This window comes from Mercenaria mercenaria, chromosome 9, assembly GCF_021730395.1.
Source record: "Mercenaria mercenaria strain notata chromosome 9, MADL_Memer_1, whole genome shotgun sequence".
NCBI classification, from domain to species: domain Eukaryota; kingdom Metazoa; phylum Mollusca; class Bivalvia; order Venerida; family Veneridae; genus Mercenaria; species Mercenaria mercenaria.
Window position 1 is genome coordinate 77,926,434 of NC_069369.1, and position 22,179 is coordinate 77,948,612.

General features: G+C 37.6%; 1 protein-coding gene across 2 annotated transcripts in view; it reads right to left on the reverse strand.

Moving 5' to 3' along the window:
• LOC123547552 (protein mono-ADP-ribosyltransferase PARP14-like) overlaps positions 1–22,179 on the reverse strand; it is a 221,420-nt gene that overhangs the window by 169,600 nt on the left and 29,641 nt on the right. For both annotated transcript variants that reach the window (XM_053551802.1, XM_053551803.1), the window contains exons 5-6: positions 17,839–18,081; positions 10,929–11,186 (exon numbers count right to left, since the gene is read on the reverse strand). In XM_053551802.1, coding sequence (XP_053407777.1) covers positions 10,929–11,186; positions 17,839–18,081 — 501 coding nt within the window. The remainder of the gene's footprint in view (positions 1–10,928; positions 11,187–17,838; positions 18,082–22,179) is intronic.

A 22,179-nucleotide genomic window follows, 5' to 3' on the forward strand; every position in this document is an offset into this window, starting at 1 on the left:
CACCCCAGGGGCATAATTTGATCAAGATTTTTACAGTTTTTTCCTATATAAGTCTATGTAAAACTTGGGACCCCTGGGTGGGGGCCTCGTTTCACCTCAGGGGCATAATTTGAACAATCTTCATAAAGGACAATTAGATGATGTTACATGCCAAATATCGAGGCTCTCTTTGCGGTTTTGCACAAGAAGATTTTGTAAGTTTTTCCTTTCGGTTGCAAGTTCTGTATGGAATCCAATTAACCTCAGAAACATCAGAGGTCATCCAATGACTACAGGCAACCATTCTACTGAAATACTGTTGAAAAACGGCATTAAACCCAAAACAAACAAACAAAACAGGCAACCATTCTATGAAGGTTGCCAGACACTCAGTGTTCTTTAATTATAGAAATGAAACTATTTTCAGTCTCAAGACCACAGTGACCTTCACTTTAACCTACAGGCCCCAAAGAATAGAGGTCACCTCATCTCGGACTACAGACAATAATCATTTAATGTCTGACAACTGACTGACAAGGCATTCTTTAGTTATTGAGCAGAAACTGTTTTTAGTCTCAAGGTCAACGTGACCTTGGCCTTCAACCTATTGACCTCCAAAACAATATGAGTAATCAACTGACAACAGGCAATCATTCTGTAACATCTGACAACTGAAGGAAGTATTCCTTAGTCATTTAGCAGAAACTGTTTTCAGTCTCAAGGTCACTGTGACCTTGGCCTTTGTTCTATTTAAACCCAAATCAATATGAGTCATCTACTGACTATAGGCAAACATTCTATGACATTTCACCATTACATAAAACAACATACCCGCTATTCTTGGATTACTGAAATAACTTTTAATGTAAAACATGTTTTTGCTAATTTATATTAGGTCAAGTGTGGATCAAGTTCCACAGCTTATATTAATCACTTGACACTTCATTCCTGATGGAATCCATTGCCAATTGCCATGAGGGTATGAGAAAAGAGAAGCCAGTTTTTCCCTATATAAGTCTATGTAACCATGTGACCCCCATGGCGGAGCCATATTTGACCCTAGGGGAACAAGCAAATTCGATGAATTGGTATCCCTCGCCGAAAGGGTTTGTGGTGAGGAATGGCAAAAAGATATATCCGGCAAAAAGTTAGGGATGTTAATAAGAAGCAAATAATTTCATTAGTCAAAATCAATTTAACAGAAAACAAATGTTTAATTAAAGAGTACATAATAAATGTATGATACTTTGATCCTGACAAAAGAATTTATTTTGAATGGGATATGCTTACTGTAATAAGCTTAGCTTTTAAAATTAAATGCAGTTAATTGAAATGTGAGCTTGAAGTTTAACTGGAATGAAATATTGTCTTTGAGTGGTTTGGCACCAGGTGTTGCTGTTTTACATGTACATTTGAACTTAAAAGATCAGATGTCCTTTAGAGAACACAGGTAAGATATCTTGAACATGGCTGAGGGCAAGGTTTGTGCAGTCACAACTTAACATGTTGAAGGTTTGAACATTTAAAAAAACAAGAGGACCATGATGGTCCTGAATCGCTCACCTCTTCCCACATGACCAAGTTTTGAGTATGACGTCGTTTTCTCTATTATTTGACATAGTGACCTACTTTTTGGGCTCATTTGACCCAGTTTTGAACTTGACCTAGATATTATCAAGATAAAAATTCTGATCAATTTTCATGAAGATCCATTGAAAAAATATGGTCTCTAGAGAGGTCACAAGGTTTTTCAATTATTTGACCTATTGACCTAGTTTTCAAAGGTACGTGACCCTGTTTTGAACTTTATCTAGATATCATCAAGGTGAACATTCTCACTAACTTTCATGAAGATCTCATGAAAAGTATGGCCTCTAGACAGGTCACAAGGTTTTTCTATTTTTATACCTACTGGCCTAGTTTTTGACCGAACGTGACCCAGTTTCGAAACTGACCTAGATATCATCAAGGTGAACATTCGGATTAATTTTCATGAAGATCCATTGAAAAATATGGTCTCTAGAGAGGTCAAAAGATTTTTCTAATTTTAGACCTACTGACCTAGTTTTTGACCGCAGTTGACCCAGTTTCAAACTTGACCTAGATATCATCAGGATGAACATTCAGACCAACTTTCATACAGATCCCATGAAAAGTATGGCCTCTAGAGAGGTCACAAGGTTTTTTTATTATTTGACCTACTGACCTAGTTTTATAAGGCACGTGACCCAGTTTCAAACTTGACCTAGATATCATCAAGGTGAACATTCTGACCAATTTTCATAAAGATCCATTCAAGGATATGGCCTCTAGAGAGGTCACACGGTTTTCTATTTCAAGACCTACTGACCTAGTTTTTGATTGCAGTTGACCCAGTTTCAAACTTGACCTATATATCATCAAGATAAACATTCAGACCAACTTTCATACAGATCCCATGAAAAATATGGCCTCTAGAGAGGTCAAAAGGTTTTTTCATTATTTGACCTACTGACCTACTTTTTGATCGCACATGACCCAATTTCGAACTTGACCTAGATATCATCAGGACACATTCTGACCAATTTTTATGGAGATCCCATGAAAAATATGGCCTTTAGAGAGGTCACAAGGTTTTTCTATTATTTGACCTACTGACCTAGTTTTTCAGGGCACGTGACCCACTTTCGAACTTAACCTAGATATCATCAAGATGAACATTCAGACCAACTTTGATACAGATCCCATGAAAAATATGGCCTCTAGAGAGGTCACAAGGTTTTTCTATTATTTGACCTACTGACTTAGTTTTTGAAGGCACGTGACCCACTTTCAAACCTGACCTAGATATCATCAAGGTGAACATTCTGACCAATTTTCATAAAGATCCATTCAAGGATATGGCCTCTAGAGAGGTCACACGGTTTTTCTATTTCAAGACCTACTGACCTAGTTTTTGACCGCACATGACCCAGTTTCAAACTTGACCTAGATATCATCAAGATGAACATTCAAACCAACTTTCATACAGATCCCATGAAAAATATGGCCTCTAGAGAGGTCACAAGGTTTTTCTATTATTAGACCTACTGACCTAGTTTTTGACGGCACGTGACCCAGTTTCGAACTTGACCTAGATATCATCAAGGTGAACGTTCTGACCAATTTTCATGAAGATCTTGTGAATTATATGGCCTCTAGAGAGGTCACAAGGTTTTTCTATTTTTAGACCTACTGACCTAGTTTTTGACGGCACGTGACTCAGTTTCGAACTTGACCTAGATATCATCAAGATGAACATTCTGACCAATTTTCATGAAGATCTCATGAAATATATGGCCTCTAGAGAGGTCACAAGGTTTTTCTATTTTTAGACCTACTGACCTAGTTTTTGACCGCACATGACCCAGTTTCAAACTTGACCTAGATATCATCAAGATGAACATTCAAACCAACTTTCATACAGATCCCATGAAAAATATGGCCTCTAGAGAGGTCACAAGGTTTTTCTATTATTAGACCTACTGACCTAGTTTTTGACGGCACGTGACCCAGTTTCGAACTTGACCTAGATATCATCAAGGTGAACGTTCTGACCAATTTTCATGAAGATCTTGTGAAATATATGGCCTCTAGAGAGGTCACAAGGTTTTTCTATTTTTAGACCTACTGACCTAGTTTTTGATGGCACGTGACTCAGTTTCGAACTTGACCTAGATATCATCAAGATGAACATTCTGACCAATTTTCATGAAGATCTCATGAAATATATGGCCTCTAGAGAGGTCACAAGGTTTTTCTATTTTTAGACCTATTGACCTAGTTTTTGACGGCACGTGACCCAGTTTCGAACTTGACCTAGATATCATCAAGGTGAACATTCTGACCAATTTTCATAAAGATCCCATGAAAATGTGACCTCTAGAGTGGTCACAAGCAAAAGTTTACGGACTGACGCACGCACGCACGCACGGACGGACGACGGACGCTGCATGATCACAAAAGCTCACCTTGTCACTTTGTGACAGGTGAGCTAAAAAAAAGGGAATGGAAATATATATATCTATATACAGATATATGTATATATTTATTTTTTTAGGGGGTGGGGGTGCAAGGGAACGGGAGAGGAAACAAAATTTCACATGTTGATTATAAATATTGATTGAAAATTAAAAATGAAAAAAAAAAGGTAAAAGGGTGAAGTTGGAGGGGGGAGGGGGGGCAGAGGATGCATGATCAGTGGTGGGCATGACTGTGTGGAGAAGTGAGGTGGGGGAATGGTACAACTTGGAAGGTTTGAAAAAAATCTAAAATAAGAAATGAAAAAAAAATTTTTGGGGGGAGTGGGGTTGGGAGGGGGAGGGGGTGTGACCAAGGCAAGTGGGTGACCAGGTGTGGGTGCGCAACTTCACACGTTTATAATAGAAGTTCACAGAAAAGAATGAAAGAAATTTAATGAAATTCTGCCAAATGGTAAGTTTGTTATGTACAAATATGTGGATTTTTAGACAATTAAAGGGCAATAACTCTGAAGTCACAAAAAGAAATCCGTACAAAATTGTCTGTGCACAACCATATTATAGTGCTCTTAATTCTGTTAAAGTTTCATAGTTCTAGGTCAAATATATCAAAAGTTATGATGCAGAAATTGGCATATCTATAGATCTATAGTACCCTATATAGTTAACACTAGAAACTTCTAAGGGCCATAACTCTGGTGTTACTTGGGCAATCTGTCTGAAACTTGATGGGCCCCATAACCTCATAGTGGTGAACATGTATATGAAGTTTGTTTGAATAAAATCTAAAATAAGGAATCATTGTTTTTTCGGGGGGGGGGGGGGGGGGTCGGGGGGAGGGGGGGGATCAAGGTAAGGGGTGACCAGGTGTGGGTTCACAACACCACATGTTTACAATAAATGTTAATGGAAAAAAATGAAAGAAATTTAATGAAATTCTAGCAAATGGTAAGTTTGTTATGTACAAATATGTGGATTTTTATACAATTAAAGGGCAATAAATCTTAATTTACAAATAAATCCAAATGAAATTGTGTGTACACAACCACATTATGGTGATCTAAATTCTGTTTAAATTTCATAGTTCTAGGTCAAATATATCAAAAGTTATGATGCAGAAATTGCCATATTTATAGTACCCTTTATAGGTAACACTAGAAACTTCTAAGGGCCATAACTCTGGTGTTACTTGGGCAATCTGACTGAAACTTGACGGGCCGCAAGAACTCATTGTGGTGAACATGTATATGAAGTTTTTAATAAATATTCCCAACTATTTCCTAGATATGGCTCCGGACGGACGGACGGACGGACGGAAACGGATTGGTCTACATTCCAATCGACCGACCGACAGACCGACATCTGCAAAACAATATACCCCTCCTTCGAAGGGGGGCATAAAAAAGAATTTAAACAAGAGGGCCATGATGGCCCTATATCGCTCACCTGTTATCATTGCACTTGAGGACAAGAAGGTCCTAAAAATATCTAAGTCCAAAGGACAGGAACAACAAAGGGAAGGAATTTAACCAAAAAGAAAAAAAAACTTACAAGGTATAGATATGTTAAAATATACCTAAATATTGGATGTAACGTCCTTGTTGTACCACAGAAAACTGGTCTCGTGTTTTCCCTACGGCCAATAATAAAAAAGTTACTAAAAATAAGCTATTTATAGTAACATAAAAGGGAAGTAATTAAAAAAATAAATATTGTAAGCGGACAAAAGAAGGATCTGCCAAATAAATCTGTTGACATAAATGAAATTTCAGATCAGTATTTTCAGTAGTTATGGAGATAGAACAATTTTAATTTGAAATAAAGGGAGGTAATTTGACATAAAATCAGTCCATAGTTATCTACCCTGATTGTCTCAGTCCAACTAATAACAATAATGAAATTTCAAATAAGTCCCGTAAGTACTTACTGATATAAATCCATTTTGATTACAATCAGGGGAGGTAATCAGATATAAAATAACTCTGGAACCTATGATTGGATCTGATTTGTATTGGAATCCAAGAATTATTGTTGTTGAAGATATTTTGGAAGTTTGTATCAAACTAGAGCTATCACTAAAGGTGATGAATGTACCCCCCGCATGCACTGACACAGTACATTGCAATTTGACGCACGCAAGATTGCATAATTATGTGGACTGTATATATATATAGACTGTATGTTTACAGTATAGTAACAAAAAACAAAGTCCCATAACTATGCAGAATATTTATCTAAAAGAATGTAACATGCACCATGCACAACTAGGGTAGGTACTGATCACTTGTGTGAAGTTTCATTAAATTGTGTGCAAGAGTTTGGTAGATTAGGCACGCACAAAATTGCATATGCAGACTGTATGTACATAGTATGTTAACAAGAAACAAAGTCCCATAACTGCAATTTTTGTCACTGAAAGAACCTAACATGCCCAGTGTACAACTACTGTTGGTACTGATCACTTGTGTGAAGTTTCATTAAATTGTGTCAAGGGGATGATGAGAGATGGTGCGCACAAGATTGTGTCTATGTTTATAGTATAGTAACAAAAAAACAAAGTCCCATAACTCTGCAAATTTTTTTTCTAAAAGAACCTAACATGCCCCATGCACAACTACTGTTGGTACTGATCACTTGTGTGAAGTTTCATTAAATTGTGTCAAGGGGATGAGGAGAGATGGTGCGCACAAGATTGTGTCTATGTATATAGTATAGTAACAAAAAAACAAAGTCCCATAACTCTGCAAATTTTTTTTCTAAAAGAACCTAACATGCCCCATGCACAACTACTGTTGGTACTGATCACTTGTGTGAAGTTTCATTAAATTGTGTCAAGGGGATAAGGAGAGATGGTGCGCACAAGATTGTGTCTATGTATATAGTATAGTAACAAAAAAAACAAAGTCCCATAACTCTGCAAATTTTTTTTCTAAAAGAACCTAACATGCCCCATGCACAACTACTGTTGGTACTGATCACTTGTGTGAAGTTTCATTAAATTGTGTCAAGGGGATGAGGAGAGATGGTGGGCACAAGATTATGTCTATGTATATAGTATAGTAACAAAAAACAAAGTCCCATAACTCTGCAAATTTTTTTTCTAAAAGAACCTAACATGCCCCATGCACAACTGCTGTTGGTACTGATCACTTGTGTGAAGTTTCATTAAATTGTGTCAAGGGGATGAGGAGAGATGGTGCGCACAAGATTGTGTCTATGTATATAGTATAGTACAAAAAAAACAAAGTCCCATAACTCTGCAAATTTTTTTTCTAAAAGAACCTAACATGCCCATGCACAACTACTGTTGGTACTGATCACTTGTGTGAAGTTTCATTAAATTCTGTCAAGGGGATAAGGAGAGATGGTGCGCACAAGATTGCGTCTACGGACAGACGGACAGACAGACAGACAGACAACCTGAAACCAGTATACCCCCCCTTACAACTTTGTTGTCGGGGGGTACAATAAAACCTTAAATGAAGTCTCTATATAGCTGCAAAAGCCAAAATAGGGGCCATAACTCTGGAACCCATGAGGGAATCTGGCCAGTTCGAGAAAGGGACCAAGATCTTGTGGTGATACAAGTTGTGTGCAAGTTTGGTTAAAATCAAATCATAAATGAAGCTGCTATTGTGCAGACAAGGCCAAAATAGCTTATTCTGGCCATTTCAGGGGCCATAACTCTGGAACCCATAATGGGGTCTGGCCAGTTCAAGAAAGGAACAGTAATCTTATGGTGATACAAGTTGTGTGCAAGTTTGGTTAAAATAAAATCATAAATGAAACCACTATCGTGCAGACAAGAAATTGTTGACAGACGCACGCACGCACGCATGGACGACGGACGAAGGGTGATCACAAAAGCTCACCTTGTCACTATGTGACAGGTGAGCTAAAAATTTAAAATCAAACAAGAGGGTCATCATGACCCTGGATTGCTCACCTGAGTAATATGAGCTACATGTTTCAAATGTTAAACTGATGATTTTTAGAAATTTTTTGGAAGATTTTCCAATGTACAATCAAGTAACCCCTGGGAATGGTGCCAATTTTACCCCAGGGGTCATGATTTCAATAAAGTTTGTAGAAGTCTACTAGGCCATGTAACATATCAAATATCTAGGATCTAGGCCTTCTGGTTTATTTTTAGCAAATTTATGAAGATTTCCCTATGTACAATCAAGTAACCCCTGGGTCTGGGTCAATTTGACCCTGGGGGGTCAAGATTTGAATAATTTTGCAGAGGTCCACTTGGCAATGCTACATGTCAAATATCTAAGCTCTAGGCCTTCTGGTTTATTTTTAGAAAATTTTGAATTTTTTTCTTTGTACAATCAAGTAACCCTAGGGGGAGGGGTCAATTTGACCCCGGGGATCATGATTTGAATAAATTTTGTAGAAGTCTACTAGGCAATGCTACAAGTCAAATATCTAAGTTCTAGGCCTTCTGGTTTATTTTTAGAAAATTTTTGAAGATTTTCCTATGTAAAATCAAGTGACCCCTGGGTCGGGTTCAATTTTGACCCCGGGGGGTCATGATTTGAACAAATTTTGTAGAGGTCCACTAGGCAATGCTACATGTCAAATATCTAAGCTCTAGGCCTTCTTGTTTATTTTTAGAAAAATTTTGAAGATTTTCCTATGTAAAATCAAGTGACCCATGATTTGAACAAATTTTGTAGAGGTCCACTAGGTAATGCTACATGTCAAATATCTAAGCTCTAGGCCTTCTCGTTTATTTTTAGAAAATTTTGAAGATTTTTCTATGTACAATCAAGTAACCCCATGGGGCGGGGTCATGATTTGAACAAATTTTGTAAAGTCTACTAGGCAATGTTACATATCAAATATCTAAGATCTAGGCCTTCCCTATGTACAATCAAGTAACCCCTGGGTCTTGGTCAATTTGAACCGGGGTGGAGGTGGGGATGGGGGGGGGGTCAAGATTTGAAAAAAAAAATTGTAGAGGTCCACTAGGCAATGCTACATGTCAAATATCTAAGCTCTAGGCCTTCTGGTTTATTTTTAGAAATTTTGAAGATTTTTCTATGTACAATCAAGTAACCCCATGGGGCCCGGGGGTCACGATTTGAACAAATTTTGTAAAGTCTACTAGGCAATGCTACATGTCAAATATCTAAGATCTAGGCCTTCTAGTTTATTTTTAGAAAATTTTTGAAGACTTTCCCATGTAAAATCAAGTGACCCCTGGGGGTCACGATCAGAACAAATTTTATAGAGGTCCACTAGGCAATGCTACATGTCAAATATCTAAGCTCTAGGCCTTCTGGTTTACTTTTAGAAAAATTTGAAGATTTTTCTATGTACAATCAAGTAAACCCATGGGGCGGGGTCAATTTGACACAGGGGGTTATGATTTGAACAAATTTTGTAGAGGTCCACTTGGCAATGCTACATGTCAAATATCTAAGCTCTAGGCCTTCTGGTTTATTTTTAGAAAAAATTTGAAGATTTTCCTATGTAAAAACAAGTGACCCCGGGGTCATGATTTGAACAAACTTGGTAGAGGTCCACTAGGCAATGCTTCACACCAAATAACTAAGCTCTAGGGCTTCTGGTTTTTGAGAAGAGGATTTTTAAAGTTTTTCCTTTCAGTTGCCATGGCAACCAGAGTTCTGCATGGAATTCAATTCTTTGAAAACATTTTGTAGAGCTTCACCCAAGGAACATTCGTGTGAAGTTTGGATGAAATTGGCCTAGCGGTTTATGAGGAGATGTCGTTTAAAGTAAAAGTTTACGGACAACGGATGACGGACGCTGGACGGTGACTGACCAGAATAGCTCACCCTGAGCCTTTGGCTCTGGTGAGCTAAAAAGGCTTTTAAAGGCATTTGAACAAACTTGGGAGAGGACCATATAATTATGCTACATACCAAGTTTGATGAAGATCCATTAAGTGGTTCATGATAAGAAGTTGTTTAAAACTATTTCTATTATTATCTCTGGCAGCCTCTAAAAGTGGCCAAGTGCCCCCATTTGAACAAACTTTGGAGAGGACCATATAATGATGCCACAAACAAAGTTTAATGAAGATCCATCAAGCAGTGCTTGATAAGACATCTTTTAAGGTATTTCTATTTTTAGCTCTAGCGGGCCCCTAACAGAGGCCAAGTGCCCCAATTTGAACAAATTTGGGAGAGGACCATATAATGCTGCTACAGACCAAGTTTGGTGAAGATCCATCAAGCAGTTCATGAGAAGAAGTCATTTAAAGATATTTCTATTTTTAGCTCTAGCAGCCCCTTAAAGGGGCCAAGTGCCCCCATATGACCAAACTTGGGAGAGGACCATATAATGATGCTACAGACCAAGTTTGATGAAGATACATCAAGCGGTTTATGAGAAGTTGTTTAAAGGTATTTCTATTTTTAGCTCTAGCAGCCCCTAAAAGGGGCCAAGTGCCCCACTTGAACAAACTTGATAGAGGACCTCACCAGGATTCTACAGACCAAATTTGGTGTTATTCTGACCAGTAGTTTCAGAGAAGATATTTAAGTAAAAATGAACAGACGATGGTCGACAAACAACGGACCATCCACCCCATACTAATTGCTCACGCTGAACCTTTGGTTCAGGTGAGCTAAAAATCTATCCATTCAGTAAATCCAAACAGAACATAACTTCAGACTGACCAACCGCCACAGCACAAACCAGTTCTAAACACAATTCTCTGACAGAGAAGTGATTCAGGACTTTAAATAACTAAGGTAAGTTTTTCTGATTAGTTTGATCAGTTTACAGCTCTAATACAAATTTATGCTTTCATCTTTTGATAATTTGACCAGACTTTTTAAATTTATTTAGACTTCATAAAAAACTATTACGTAATAACTGACTGTTACAGTAATTTTATTTAAGATCATTTTACAATTACTACATTTCCTGTATCAGTATTTATATCACAAAAACAGAACATAAAAACCTCACCTTCTTCATTCTCAAATGTTACAAGGACCATATTATTTTCTTCATCAAATATGCAACCAACTACTCCACCACCACCGGACCGCCTATAATTGTCAAAGTACATTTCCAATGTCTCAAGCTGTTCCTCACACACGATACTGCGTGGACCAGTCACTTTGATAGTACACCGGGGAAGAGGAGGCTCTGGCTTGTATACTGTCACTTCAACTTCTTGTCCCATCATCTTTACTGGACACTTTTTTAAGACAATATCGACAGCTGAAAATGTTCACAATAAAACATTTATTTGCAACTGAAGACATTGTGTAAGGAAGTCATGGCCAACATAAGGAAGCCCATTATCCACGAAAGTCATGTCGGACCAGATCATCTACTTTGCCAAAGGTTTTTTCTTTCAAGAAATGCTGGAAACAAGGGAAAATAACAAGGAGAAATAATTCTGTAAAGACAGATGAAAAATTTATAGTTCATGCGGACAGATCTGACTTTGCTGTATCCTTGACCTTTGACCCACCACCTTAGTTCATGCGCTAGAATACTAAGACACAACAAGAGGACCACGATGGTCCTGAATCACTCACCTGTCCCCACATGATCCAGTTTTGAACTGAGTATGACGTCGTTTTTTCTATTATTTGACATAGTGACCTAGTTTTTTGAGCTCATGTGACCCAGTTTTGAACTTGACCTAGATTATCATCAAGATAAAAATTCTGACCAATTTTCATGAAGATCCACTGAAAAATATGGCCTCTAGAGAGGTCACAAGGCTTTTCTATTATTTCACCTAATCACCTAGTTTTTGAAGGCACGTGACCCAGTTTTGAACTTAACCTAGATATCATCAAGGTGAACATTCTCACCAATCTTCATGAAGATCTCATTTAAAAAATGGCCTCTAGAGAGGTCGCAAGTTTTTCTATTTTTATACCTACTGACCTAGTTTTTGACCTCACATGACCCAGTTTCGAATTTTACATAGATATCATCAAGGTGAACATTCAGACCAATTTTCATGAAGATCCATTGAAAAATATGGCCTCTAGAGAGGTCAAAAGGTTTTTCTACTTTTAGACCTACTGACCTAGTTTTTGACCGCAGTTGACCCAGTTTCGAACTTGACCTAGGTAACATCAAGATAAGCATTCAGACAAATTTTCATACAGATCCCATGAAAAATATGGCCTCTAAAGAGGTCACAAGGTTTTTTCTATTATTTGACCTACTGACCTAGTTTTTAATGGCACATGACCCAGTTTCAAACTTGATCTAGATATCATCAAGGTGAACATTCAGATCAATTTTCATGAAGATTCATTCAAAAGTATGGCCTCTAGAGAAGTCACAAGGTTTTTCTATTTTTTTACCTACTGACCTAGTTTTTAATCACAGTTGACCCAGTTTCGAACTCGACCTAGATATCATCAAGATGAACATTCAGACCAACTTTCATACAGATCCCTGAAAAATATGGCCTCTAGAGAGGTCACAAGGTTTATTTATTATTTGACCTACTGACCTAGTTTTTGAAGGCACGTGACCCAGTTTGAACTTGATTTAGATATCATCAAGGTGAACATTCTGACCAATTTTCATGAAGATCCATTGAAAAGTATGGCCTCTAGAGAGGTCACAAGGTTTTTCTAATTTTAGACCTACTGACCTTTTTTTGGACTGCACATGACCCAGTTTCAAACCTGACCTAGATATCATCAAGATGGACATTCTGACGAATTTTCATAAAGATCCCATGAAAAATGTGACCTCTAGAGTGGACGCACGCACGCACGCACGGACAACGGACGACGGACGCTGCGCAATGACAAAAGCTCATCTTGTCACTTTGTGACATGTGAGCTAAAAATATAAAGGTTATCTTTTTTTTGGAAGAGGAGATGGGTGAGCATTGCCGCATTCCTCAAATCATCACATCACCACCTTCTTGTATTATAACTTTAAAGTCAATATCTTGAACAGTTTTTAATCAGTGCTCTGGACACAAAATACAAGGACAGCTTTGGAAACAATTTATGACTTTGACCTTTGACTTACAGACATGCACATCATCTCATTGCATTTTACCTATATGTCAAGTTTGAAAGTCACTTCCTTCAATGGTTATCAATTAGGATCTGGACAAAAATATGACAGACAGATTTAACCTTGCTGTGACCTTGACCTTTGACCTACAGACCTGATTCATGCACACTGCACATTGTCTCATTGTCATCTACCTATATGCCAGGACTGAAGTCAATACCGAGAACAGTTATTAAGATATGATTTGAAAATGTAATATGATGGTCAAATTTGACCTTTGAAATCCATTTGTGACCTTGACCATTGACCTACCATTCTGGTTCATGTGCTCTTTTTCTCTGCATGTTGTCTCATTGCCATCTACCTATATGCCAAGTTTAAATTCAATACCTTCAATGGTTATGGTTCAATGAGTTATGCTCTGGACATAAAATATGACAAACGCAATACGTCCGTTTTTCCAAAACGGGCGTAAGAAAATCTTCTAAGCAGTAGGGAGCAGATATGAATCTTAGCTCATTAATATTGATCTTCAAGTATGACCTTGACCTTGCATCTAGTTCCCTGGGTTGTGCTCTCTGCACATCATCTTTAAAGATTAAGGAGATAGGTTACCTTGTTACCAGGGTAAATTTAAATTATTTAGTAAAACCTTAGCAATTTATTGTATTTCATGTAAGTTAATGTTTTAGCTGCAACAATCTCAAGTTCGTTTATCTCTGTCCCTTTGAGTAAAAGTTTTATCCAGGTGTGAAGTACATGACCCTCCAAAGGTATTTTATATTGATGAAAGAAGATGGAGAGTACAGGTATTTAACACTTTTCAGTGTATTTCGGTTTCACTATTATCCGTAGAAGTTTGCATAATTGATAATTTTATTAGTGTCTAAAATAAGCTTAAAATGTATATATGACGCGGGGCTCGTGTTTCCATGGTAATGCATTTTCTATCATTTTTTAAACAACTATGTATGATAACTGGTATTTTAACAGCTTTGACACTTTACATGGTACCCTATTTATCTTAATGTTTAAAGTAACCATGGCAACAGAGATGTTTAAAATATCTTATATCTGATTCTTATTATTGTAATTTCTTTGAAAAAGATTAAATACAATTACCTTTCATTTTCTTGTTTAATGTAGCTTCAAAATATTTTATTTCTAAAGTATATAAGTACAAATGTAATATGTTCGTGTTATTTGAATTTATTTAAACAAATTTAGAAAAGCTTAAAATACTTACAGCAGTGAGTCCTCATTTGACATTTTTATGAAAAAATCATTGTGCCCTCATGGCTAGTGTTGAAATACAGATAAAAAGCTGAAGTTTCTTAAACAGACCAGTGTCAATGCCTTTGAATTTTACATTAAGATATATAGGTTACGGTATTCGTTTCTGTGGTAACATTAATTTAATTTTTTTCTACTGAAATTTGTACAATTTTAGTGCAAAGTTTAAGTATATAAGTACTAAATTATCAATGGAAAAAGGAAAAGGGTATTACAAATCAATTGTCCCAATTTTTATTTGAAAATGGCCATAAAAAGAAACTTTTAACCCAGCTATACGGGGATCGAACTTTTTTTCCAACTAGCAAATTTTTGCTAGTGCCATTTTTTTCCACTAGCAAAATGATGGGTTCCACTAGCAATTATTTAAAAGCTGTTTACGTTCTAAATTTATTATGTTGTTTTGTTGTTATTTGGTTTCATATAAAACTTCACGGTCCCGACAGGCCGGGCCTTTCTGGTTTCGAAAGTACAATACGATCCAAAGTACTCAATGATTCTTTGGACTTTTGGCTGGATGTTGAAGTTGTTAGTTTTTCTCAGGTCACTGCCCCTTAGTGTTGCTAGCATTTTCGGTCTCCACGGGCCTTTTTGCACCTCTCCATTTCTGCAGACCTTACAAATTACAGATCAGAATGAAAACAAATATTGCCTAGACGCTTACTTAGATATCCGATAATTACATTTGTATAAAGCGACAAGCCTCTACAAACAGTCACGTGATTATTGGTAAATTAACTGCCCCAAAGTAGTTTTTAAAGAGAAAAGGACATTTTGAGCGGATTCCCAGATTTTCGAACATGATTGTGAAAATATTCGAGTGCCATAATTTTCTACTCGCATTTTTTCATTCTGACTCGAATTTCACGTGTTAGCGAACGCTAAATTCGATCCCTGCTATATTCCCAATAACATTAGTTACCATCAACCATTTTCTTACATTCCTCATAACTAGGGGTGAGTATTGCCACGAAAATTGGTATTGCGATATATTGCAATATTGTATGTGAATATTGCAATATACTGCGATATATTGTACCAGTTATTTAATGAACAAAAACATGACAAATCATATTGTTTTTTTTTCAAATTTATTCAATTAAAAATGAGTAAAATGACTAGTATCAACAACACGAGTGTTTGCTCGACCCTCTCAATAAATAAAAATACCAGTAAACAATTTCAGATCAAAGAGCAAGCTTAAAACCAAAATGCTATGACGCCGATTACCGGATATTCAAAAGCGAAAGTAGACTGCGTCAAAATATTATTTAGTTTATTGAGCGGCACTACATTCGGTTTACGGATACAATCATATAACACAGGTTGCTCAATTCACCGATTATAAACGAGGAAAATGGTATAGCTGTTGTATGAATAATAAATTCTAGTTGATAGAAAAATTACTAATGAGTCGCTGACAAATACGAAATTATATTTATCTAAATTTTCTTATTGGTTTTATTATGTGGAATTGGGTCCGTAAAATAGCTGTAAACCAGTCTGCTACCTGCACCGGAAATGAAAGGAGAAAAATGAAAACAAAGTTGAATCGTGCTGGCAAGAAAAGAATTTTTGTGTGAATCTTCTTGGTTTACGTTAGTGTTACTTAATGTTATAAAATAACCGGTATTCGAAAATCATATCGCAATATCGTATCGTCGGGAAAAACATCGCAATAACCGGTCTACCGCGGTATATCGCCCACCCCTACTCATAACATTTCAATATAACTACAAAAAAGCTACAAAATATTGATCATTATTCAGAGCAAAAGACTCATAAAATATTTTGGCAAATAATGGCTGTTTAAAATAGTTCAAATAAAAAAATGCTCAGAATTAAGTACTTTCAAGAAAAAACTATTAATTTTGCGCGTTAACTGACATGTAACGTCACGACGTCGGTGACATCATTTTAAGACAACAATGTTAAAATGCATTTCTGTGGTAACTTATTCATTATTTCCGCATTATTAAACTATTAAGCATCTTTCATGCAATTTAGACAATATAGAGCTGACACAATCTTAACCTATTTGACCAAGAACATCCTTGTGTGAACTTGACCCCAGACCTAGAAACCTGGGTTGTGCACTCCGCAAGTCATCTTGATGAGGTGAGCAACTGATATTAGTTTTAGAAAAATCTCAAGCGGTTCAGAAAATATGGAGCAGACACAAACTGAGGCTATTTGATCTTTCACCTCCAATATCACCTTGACCCTGGACATAGTGAGCCGTCTAGTGTGCTCTGTAGGTAATCTTGGAAAGGTCAACAATCAATGCTAGTTTTATGAAAATCCTCCTAGTAATTAAGAAGATATGGAGCAGACACAATGGATGGACAGGTGGACAGACAAATGGACATGCTTGACTCACAGGTCAATACTTCTAATAAAATTCAGTTATGGTTCTTGGCATATATACTCAACTAATAATGATGAACAAGTGTGCAAAATTTCAAAGCTAAAAGTTTTAAAGCATTCATGAAAAGAGGACCATGATCGCCCTACATTTCAAACTTTTGTGACATATAGACAGACAGACTGACAAACAGCACAAAATGAATATATCTCCAAACATAATAAGAAAATGATGAAGACAGAAGACAAGAGGGTCATGATGACCCTGGATCACTCACCTGAGTAATATGAGCTACATGTTTCAAATGTCAAACTGATGATTTTTAGAAATTTTTTGGAAGATTTTCCAATGTAAAATCAAGTAACCACTGGGGCGGGGCCAATATTACCCCGGGGGTCATGATTAGAACAAAGTTTGTAGAAGTCTACTAGGCAATGTAATATATCAAATATCTAAGATCTAGGCCCTCTGGTTTATTTTTAGCAAATTTATGAAGATTTCCCTATGCACAATCAACCCCTGGAGCTGGGTCAATTTGACCCCGGGGGTCATGATATGAACAAATTATGTAGAAGTCTATTAGGTAATGCTACAAGTCAAATATTTAAGATCTAGGCCTTCTGGTTTATTTTTCGAAAATTTTTGAAGATTTTCCTATGTAAAATCAAGTGACCCCTGGGGCGAGGTCAATTTTGACCCCGGGGATCATGATTTGAACAAATTTTGTAGAGGTCCACTAGGCAATGCTACATGTCAAATATCAAAGCTCTAGGCCTTCTGGTTTATTTTTTTTAAAAATTTGAAGATTTTCCTATAGAAATCTATGTAAAATCAAGTGACTCCTGGGGCGTGGTAGAGGTCCACTAGGCAATGCTTCACACCAAATATCTAAACTCTTGGCCTTCTGGTTTTTGAGAAGAAGATTTTTAAAGTTTTTCCTTTCGATTGCCATGGCAACCAGAGTTCTGTATGGAATTCAATTCTTTGAACAATTTTTGTAGAGCTTCACCCAAGGAACATTCCTGTGAAGTTTGGATGAAACTGGCCTAACGGTTTATGAGGAGATGTCATTTAAAGTAAAAGTTTATGGATGACAGACTATCGATGCTGGACAACGGACGCCGGATGACAGACGGTGAGTGATCAGAATAGCTCACCCTGAGCCTTTGGCTCAGGTGAGCTAAAAAAGTAGAACTGGAAAAGTAAAACTACCTTCTGGTTCCTCAAACTCTACAATAGCAGTAGCATTCTCTTCATCAATATCAACATTGAATACGGTACCACCTCCATATTTCTTTTTGTTCTCGAAGAACATTTCCAAATATTCGTCATGAGCACTTGAAGGCAGGTTGCTGACCACTATTTTTGTTTGCTTCTCTTCCGTAACTGGCATCTCTGGTTCCTCTGTTCTATCTACTGGTTCTTCATTCATTGTTCCATGCTGTAGCCCAAGTTCTGTACAGTAAAAACAGTTTTGATAGGTTTCAAGACAAATTGATGCAGTTTTAGGAAGCCCCTAGGTACCCCTCAAAGCAGTATTTCAAACACTAGTCAGCATCTGGGCAGAAACACATCACTTTCATCCTTATATGACAGAAGCCAATATTCCCAAATAGAATCTACAAAAAAAATTATTTCTTCCTAATTGTGACACTTCCTATACTAGGCAAAAGGGATCTGTCTGAATGAAATGTTTTTTCCCCCAAATGAGCAGTTATCACATATGAATTTCCCACTTTGAAATGCCAGAATCTCTTCCCAATGTTCTGATGAAAAGCCCTGACTAATAAACCTTCTGTAAGCCAGCTTGGAGGCTTCCTCACATGAATGAATTCTACACCCTTAGTTAAGTTACAAACTTACAGTGGTTAGAGGAAAGCGATTTCAAGTCAGTGACCCTAACCACTGGGCTAGGGAAGCCCCTTGAAAAGACAAACCTTTCTTTGCTATTTACTTTGATAAACACAAGGCATATAAACAGTCTACAGTCCATTTATAAATTATAGGTGTCTTGTAGTTTTAATATTCTCAACTCTTATACGTTAAAATATGTCTCAGGGAAAACATACCCCGGATATAAAACTTCACATGTTGAACAATATTCCTATTATGTTTCAAGACCCTTGGTCAAATATGTTTAAAGTTAAATGCGACACAAACTTTTATGTCCTTTTATGCATATTTCTGAGCAAGTCAACAGCCATTACTCCGGTGTGGCTAGTTGAAATCTCTAACAAAACACCAGGTGCATACTGTCCATGCAGAATAATATTCCTGTAATGTTTCATAATTGTAGGTCAAATACATTTTGAAATACATGCAATACAAACTTAAGCCCTTTTTCTGCATTACTAAGTCAAGGGCCATAACTCTGGTCTGACAGGGTGAGATCTCAATTAAAACACAAGGTGCACAACATACGAGGGCTGTTCAAAAATAACGTAGACCTTTGCTGTCAAATGTTGCATATTGTGTAAATAATAATGTGAAATATATCGTTGTAATTCGGAATCTTTCTGTAATTTGGTCATACATTTGTTATTACATTTTTGCTGATAGGCGTAGCGTGTTGAACGGTTTTATTACCATAGCTACGCATAACCGGTGCAGTCGCTTTTTGGTTTGTTGTTCAGACGCGGAAGGCAAAGGAAAACAACATTTAAACAAAGTGAGTATTACTGTTTTTAATGCATGTAATGTCGTCATCGACTCGCGTGGATACTAAGACAGTTGCTTAATTATGGAGAAATTTTGGCGAACAGCAACTGAAATTCATATACTAATGAAGCAGACGCCATAACAATTTTCAGTCATCTGTGTCTTTATCTTCAAGTGGTACAAACGATTTTCAAATGGTCCAGAATTGCTAAAAGACAGTGAAGATGGAGGGTTAAAACAGAAAAACTGCAAATGGATGTTAACGCCAATGTATAACGCCTTATGTCCAAGATGCGTGTTATAAGTGTTCATACATTTTTAGTATTCTACCCAAACAATTTCTTAAGACTAAAGTATTGCTCATGAAAATTTATAAAATAAATTTACAAATATGAATTAATGCAAACTTAATGAAAGCATTACAATGAAGGCACGACATCATTAACGTCGCTGAAATATGATCACCGTGCGCCTGATCCATGTAAGTGACTGTTTTCGAGGAGGCGTAACACCTGAATCATGGTCATAATCAGGTCAAATTTGCAGTGCAGTTAGTAGAAAGATTGCAAATCATGATGGTATATTTCTTGTTTTGCTTCATTAAAGTACAGTTGAACTTCAATGGCTCGAACTCAGATCTTTCAAACACCCGGGATCGCTAGAACTCTCCGCCCGGTCACGAATTTATTCCTTCTTTATTGTATATAGTTCTACCTCGGATCACTCGAACTTCGATAATTCGAACTCTCGAACTCATTTGGTGGTCCCCTCGGCTTAATTACAGTGATAACTAGAAAATGCTTTTGTAAACAAGAGCTGTCTCCATAGGATGACACATGCCCCCGATGGCACTTTGAATGAATAGTTATGGCCGATGTTAGAGTTTAGGACCTTTGACCTACGGAGCTGGGTCTTGAGCGCGACACGTCGTCTTACTGTGTCACACATTCATGCGTAGTTATTTTGAAATCCATGCATGAATGACAATGATATGGACCGGACACGCCCATCAATGCACTATCATGAAAAATGACCTTTTAATGTCTAAGTGTGACCTTGACCTTTGAGCTACGGACCTGGATCTTGCGTGCGACACGTCGTCTTACTGTGGTACACATTCATGCCAAGTTATTTTAAAATCCATCCATTGATGACAAAGATATGGACCGGACACGCCCATCAATGCACTATCCTTTAACGTCTAAGTGTGACCTTGACCTTTGAGCTACGGACCTGGGTCTTGCGTGCGACATGTCGTCTTACTGTGGTACACATTCATGCCAAGTTATTTGAAAATCCATCCATCGATGACAAAGATATGGACCGGACACGCCCATCAATGCACTATCCTTTAACGTCTAAGTGTGACCTTGACCTTTGAGCTACGGACCTGGGTCTTGCGCGCGACACGTCGTCTTACTGTGGTACACATTCATGCCAAGTTATTTGAAAATCCAGCCATCGATGACAAAGATATGGACCTGACACGCCCATCAATGCACTATCCTTTAATGTCTAAGTGTGACCTTGACCTTTGAGCTACGGACCTGAGTCTTACGCGCGACACGTCGTCTTACTGTGGTACACATTCATGCCTAGTTATTTGAAAATCCATCCATCGATGACAAAGATATGGACCGGACACGAAAATTGCGGACAGACTGACAGACCGACAGACCGACAGACGGTTCAAAAACTATATGCCTCCCTTCGGGGGCATAAAAAGCGCATGTCTCCCCCAATGCAAAGTCCTATAGGCAAGAAGTCAATAGGGGTCAGGAGCGAAAGTCAAAGAGACACTGACGGTTGGCTGCAATAGGGATCATCTACTTGGCATGTCCAGTCATCCCGCTAAATTTCAACACTCTTGGCCTAGTGGTTCTCAAGTCACTGTTCAGGATCCTGTGACCTTGACCTTTGATCAAGTGACCTCAAAATAAATAGGGGTCATCTATTCTGCATGTCCAATCATCCTATTAAGTTTCAACATTGTAGGTCAAGTGGTTCTCAAGTTATTTCCAAAAAATGATTTTACATGAACAGGCCACTGTGACCTTGACCTTTAATAGACTGAACCCAAAATCAATAGGGGTCATCTACTCTGCATGTTCAATCATCCTATGAAGTATCAACATTCTGGGTCAAGTGGTTCTCAAGTTATTGATCGGAACTGGTTATCAATGTTCAGGCCCCTGTGACCTTGACCTTTAATGGAGTGACCACAAAAACAATACGGGTCATTTACTCTGCATGAACAATCATCCTATGAAGTTTCAACATTCTGGGTCGAGAGTTCTCAAGTTATTGATTGGAAATGGTTTTCCATGTTCAGGCCCCTTGACCTTGACCTTTAACAGAGTGACCCTAAAATAGTTAGGGGTCATCTACTCTGCATGACCAATCATCCTATGAAGTTTCATCATTCTGGGTCAAGTGGTTCTCAAGTTACTGACCGGAAATGGCTTTCAATGTTCGGGCCTCTGTGACCTTGACCTTCAACGGAGTGACCCCAAAATCGTTAGGCATCATCTACTCTGCATGATCAATCATCCTATTAGGTTTCAGCATTCTGGGTCAAGTGGTTCTCAAGTTACTGACCAGAAATGGTTTTCAATGTTCAGGCCCCTGTGACCTTGACCTTTAATGGAGTGAACCCAAAATCGATAGGGGACATCTACTTTGCATGTACAATCATCCTATGAAGTTTCAACACTCTGAGTCAAGTGGTTCTCTAGTTATTGATCGGAAATGGTTTTCAATGTTCAGGCCCCTGTGACCTTGACCTTTGACGGGGTGACCCCAAAATCAATAGGGGTCATCTACTCTTCATGACCAATCATCCTATGAAGTTTCAACATTCTGGATCAAGTGGTTCTCTAGTTATTGATCGGAAAT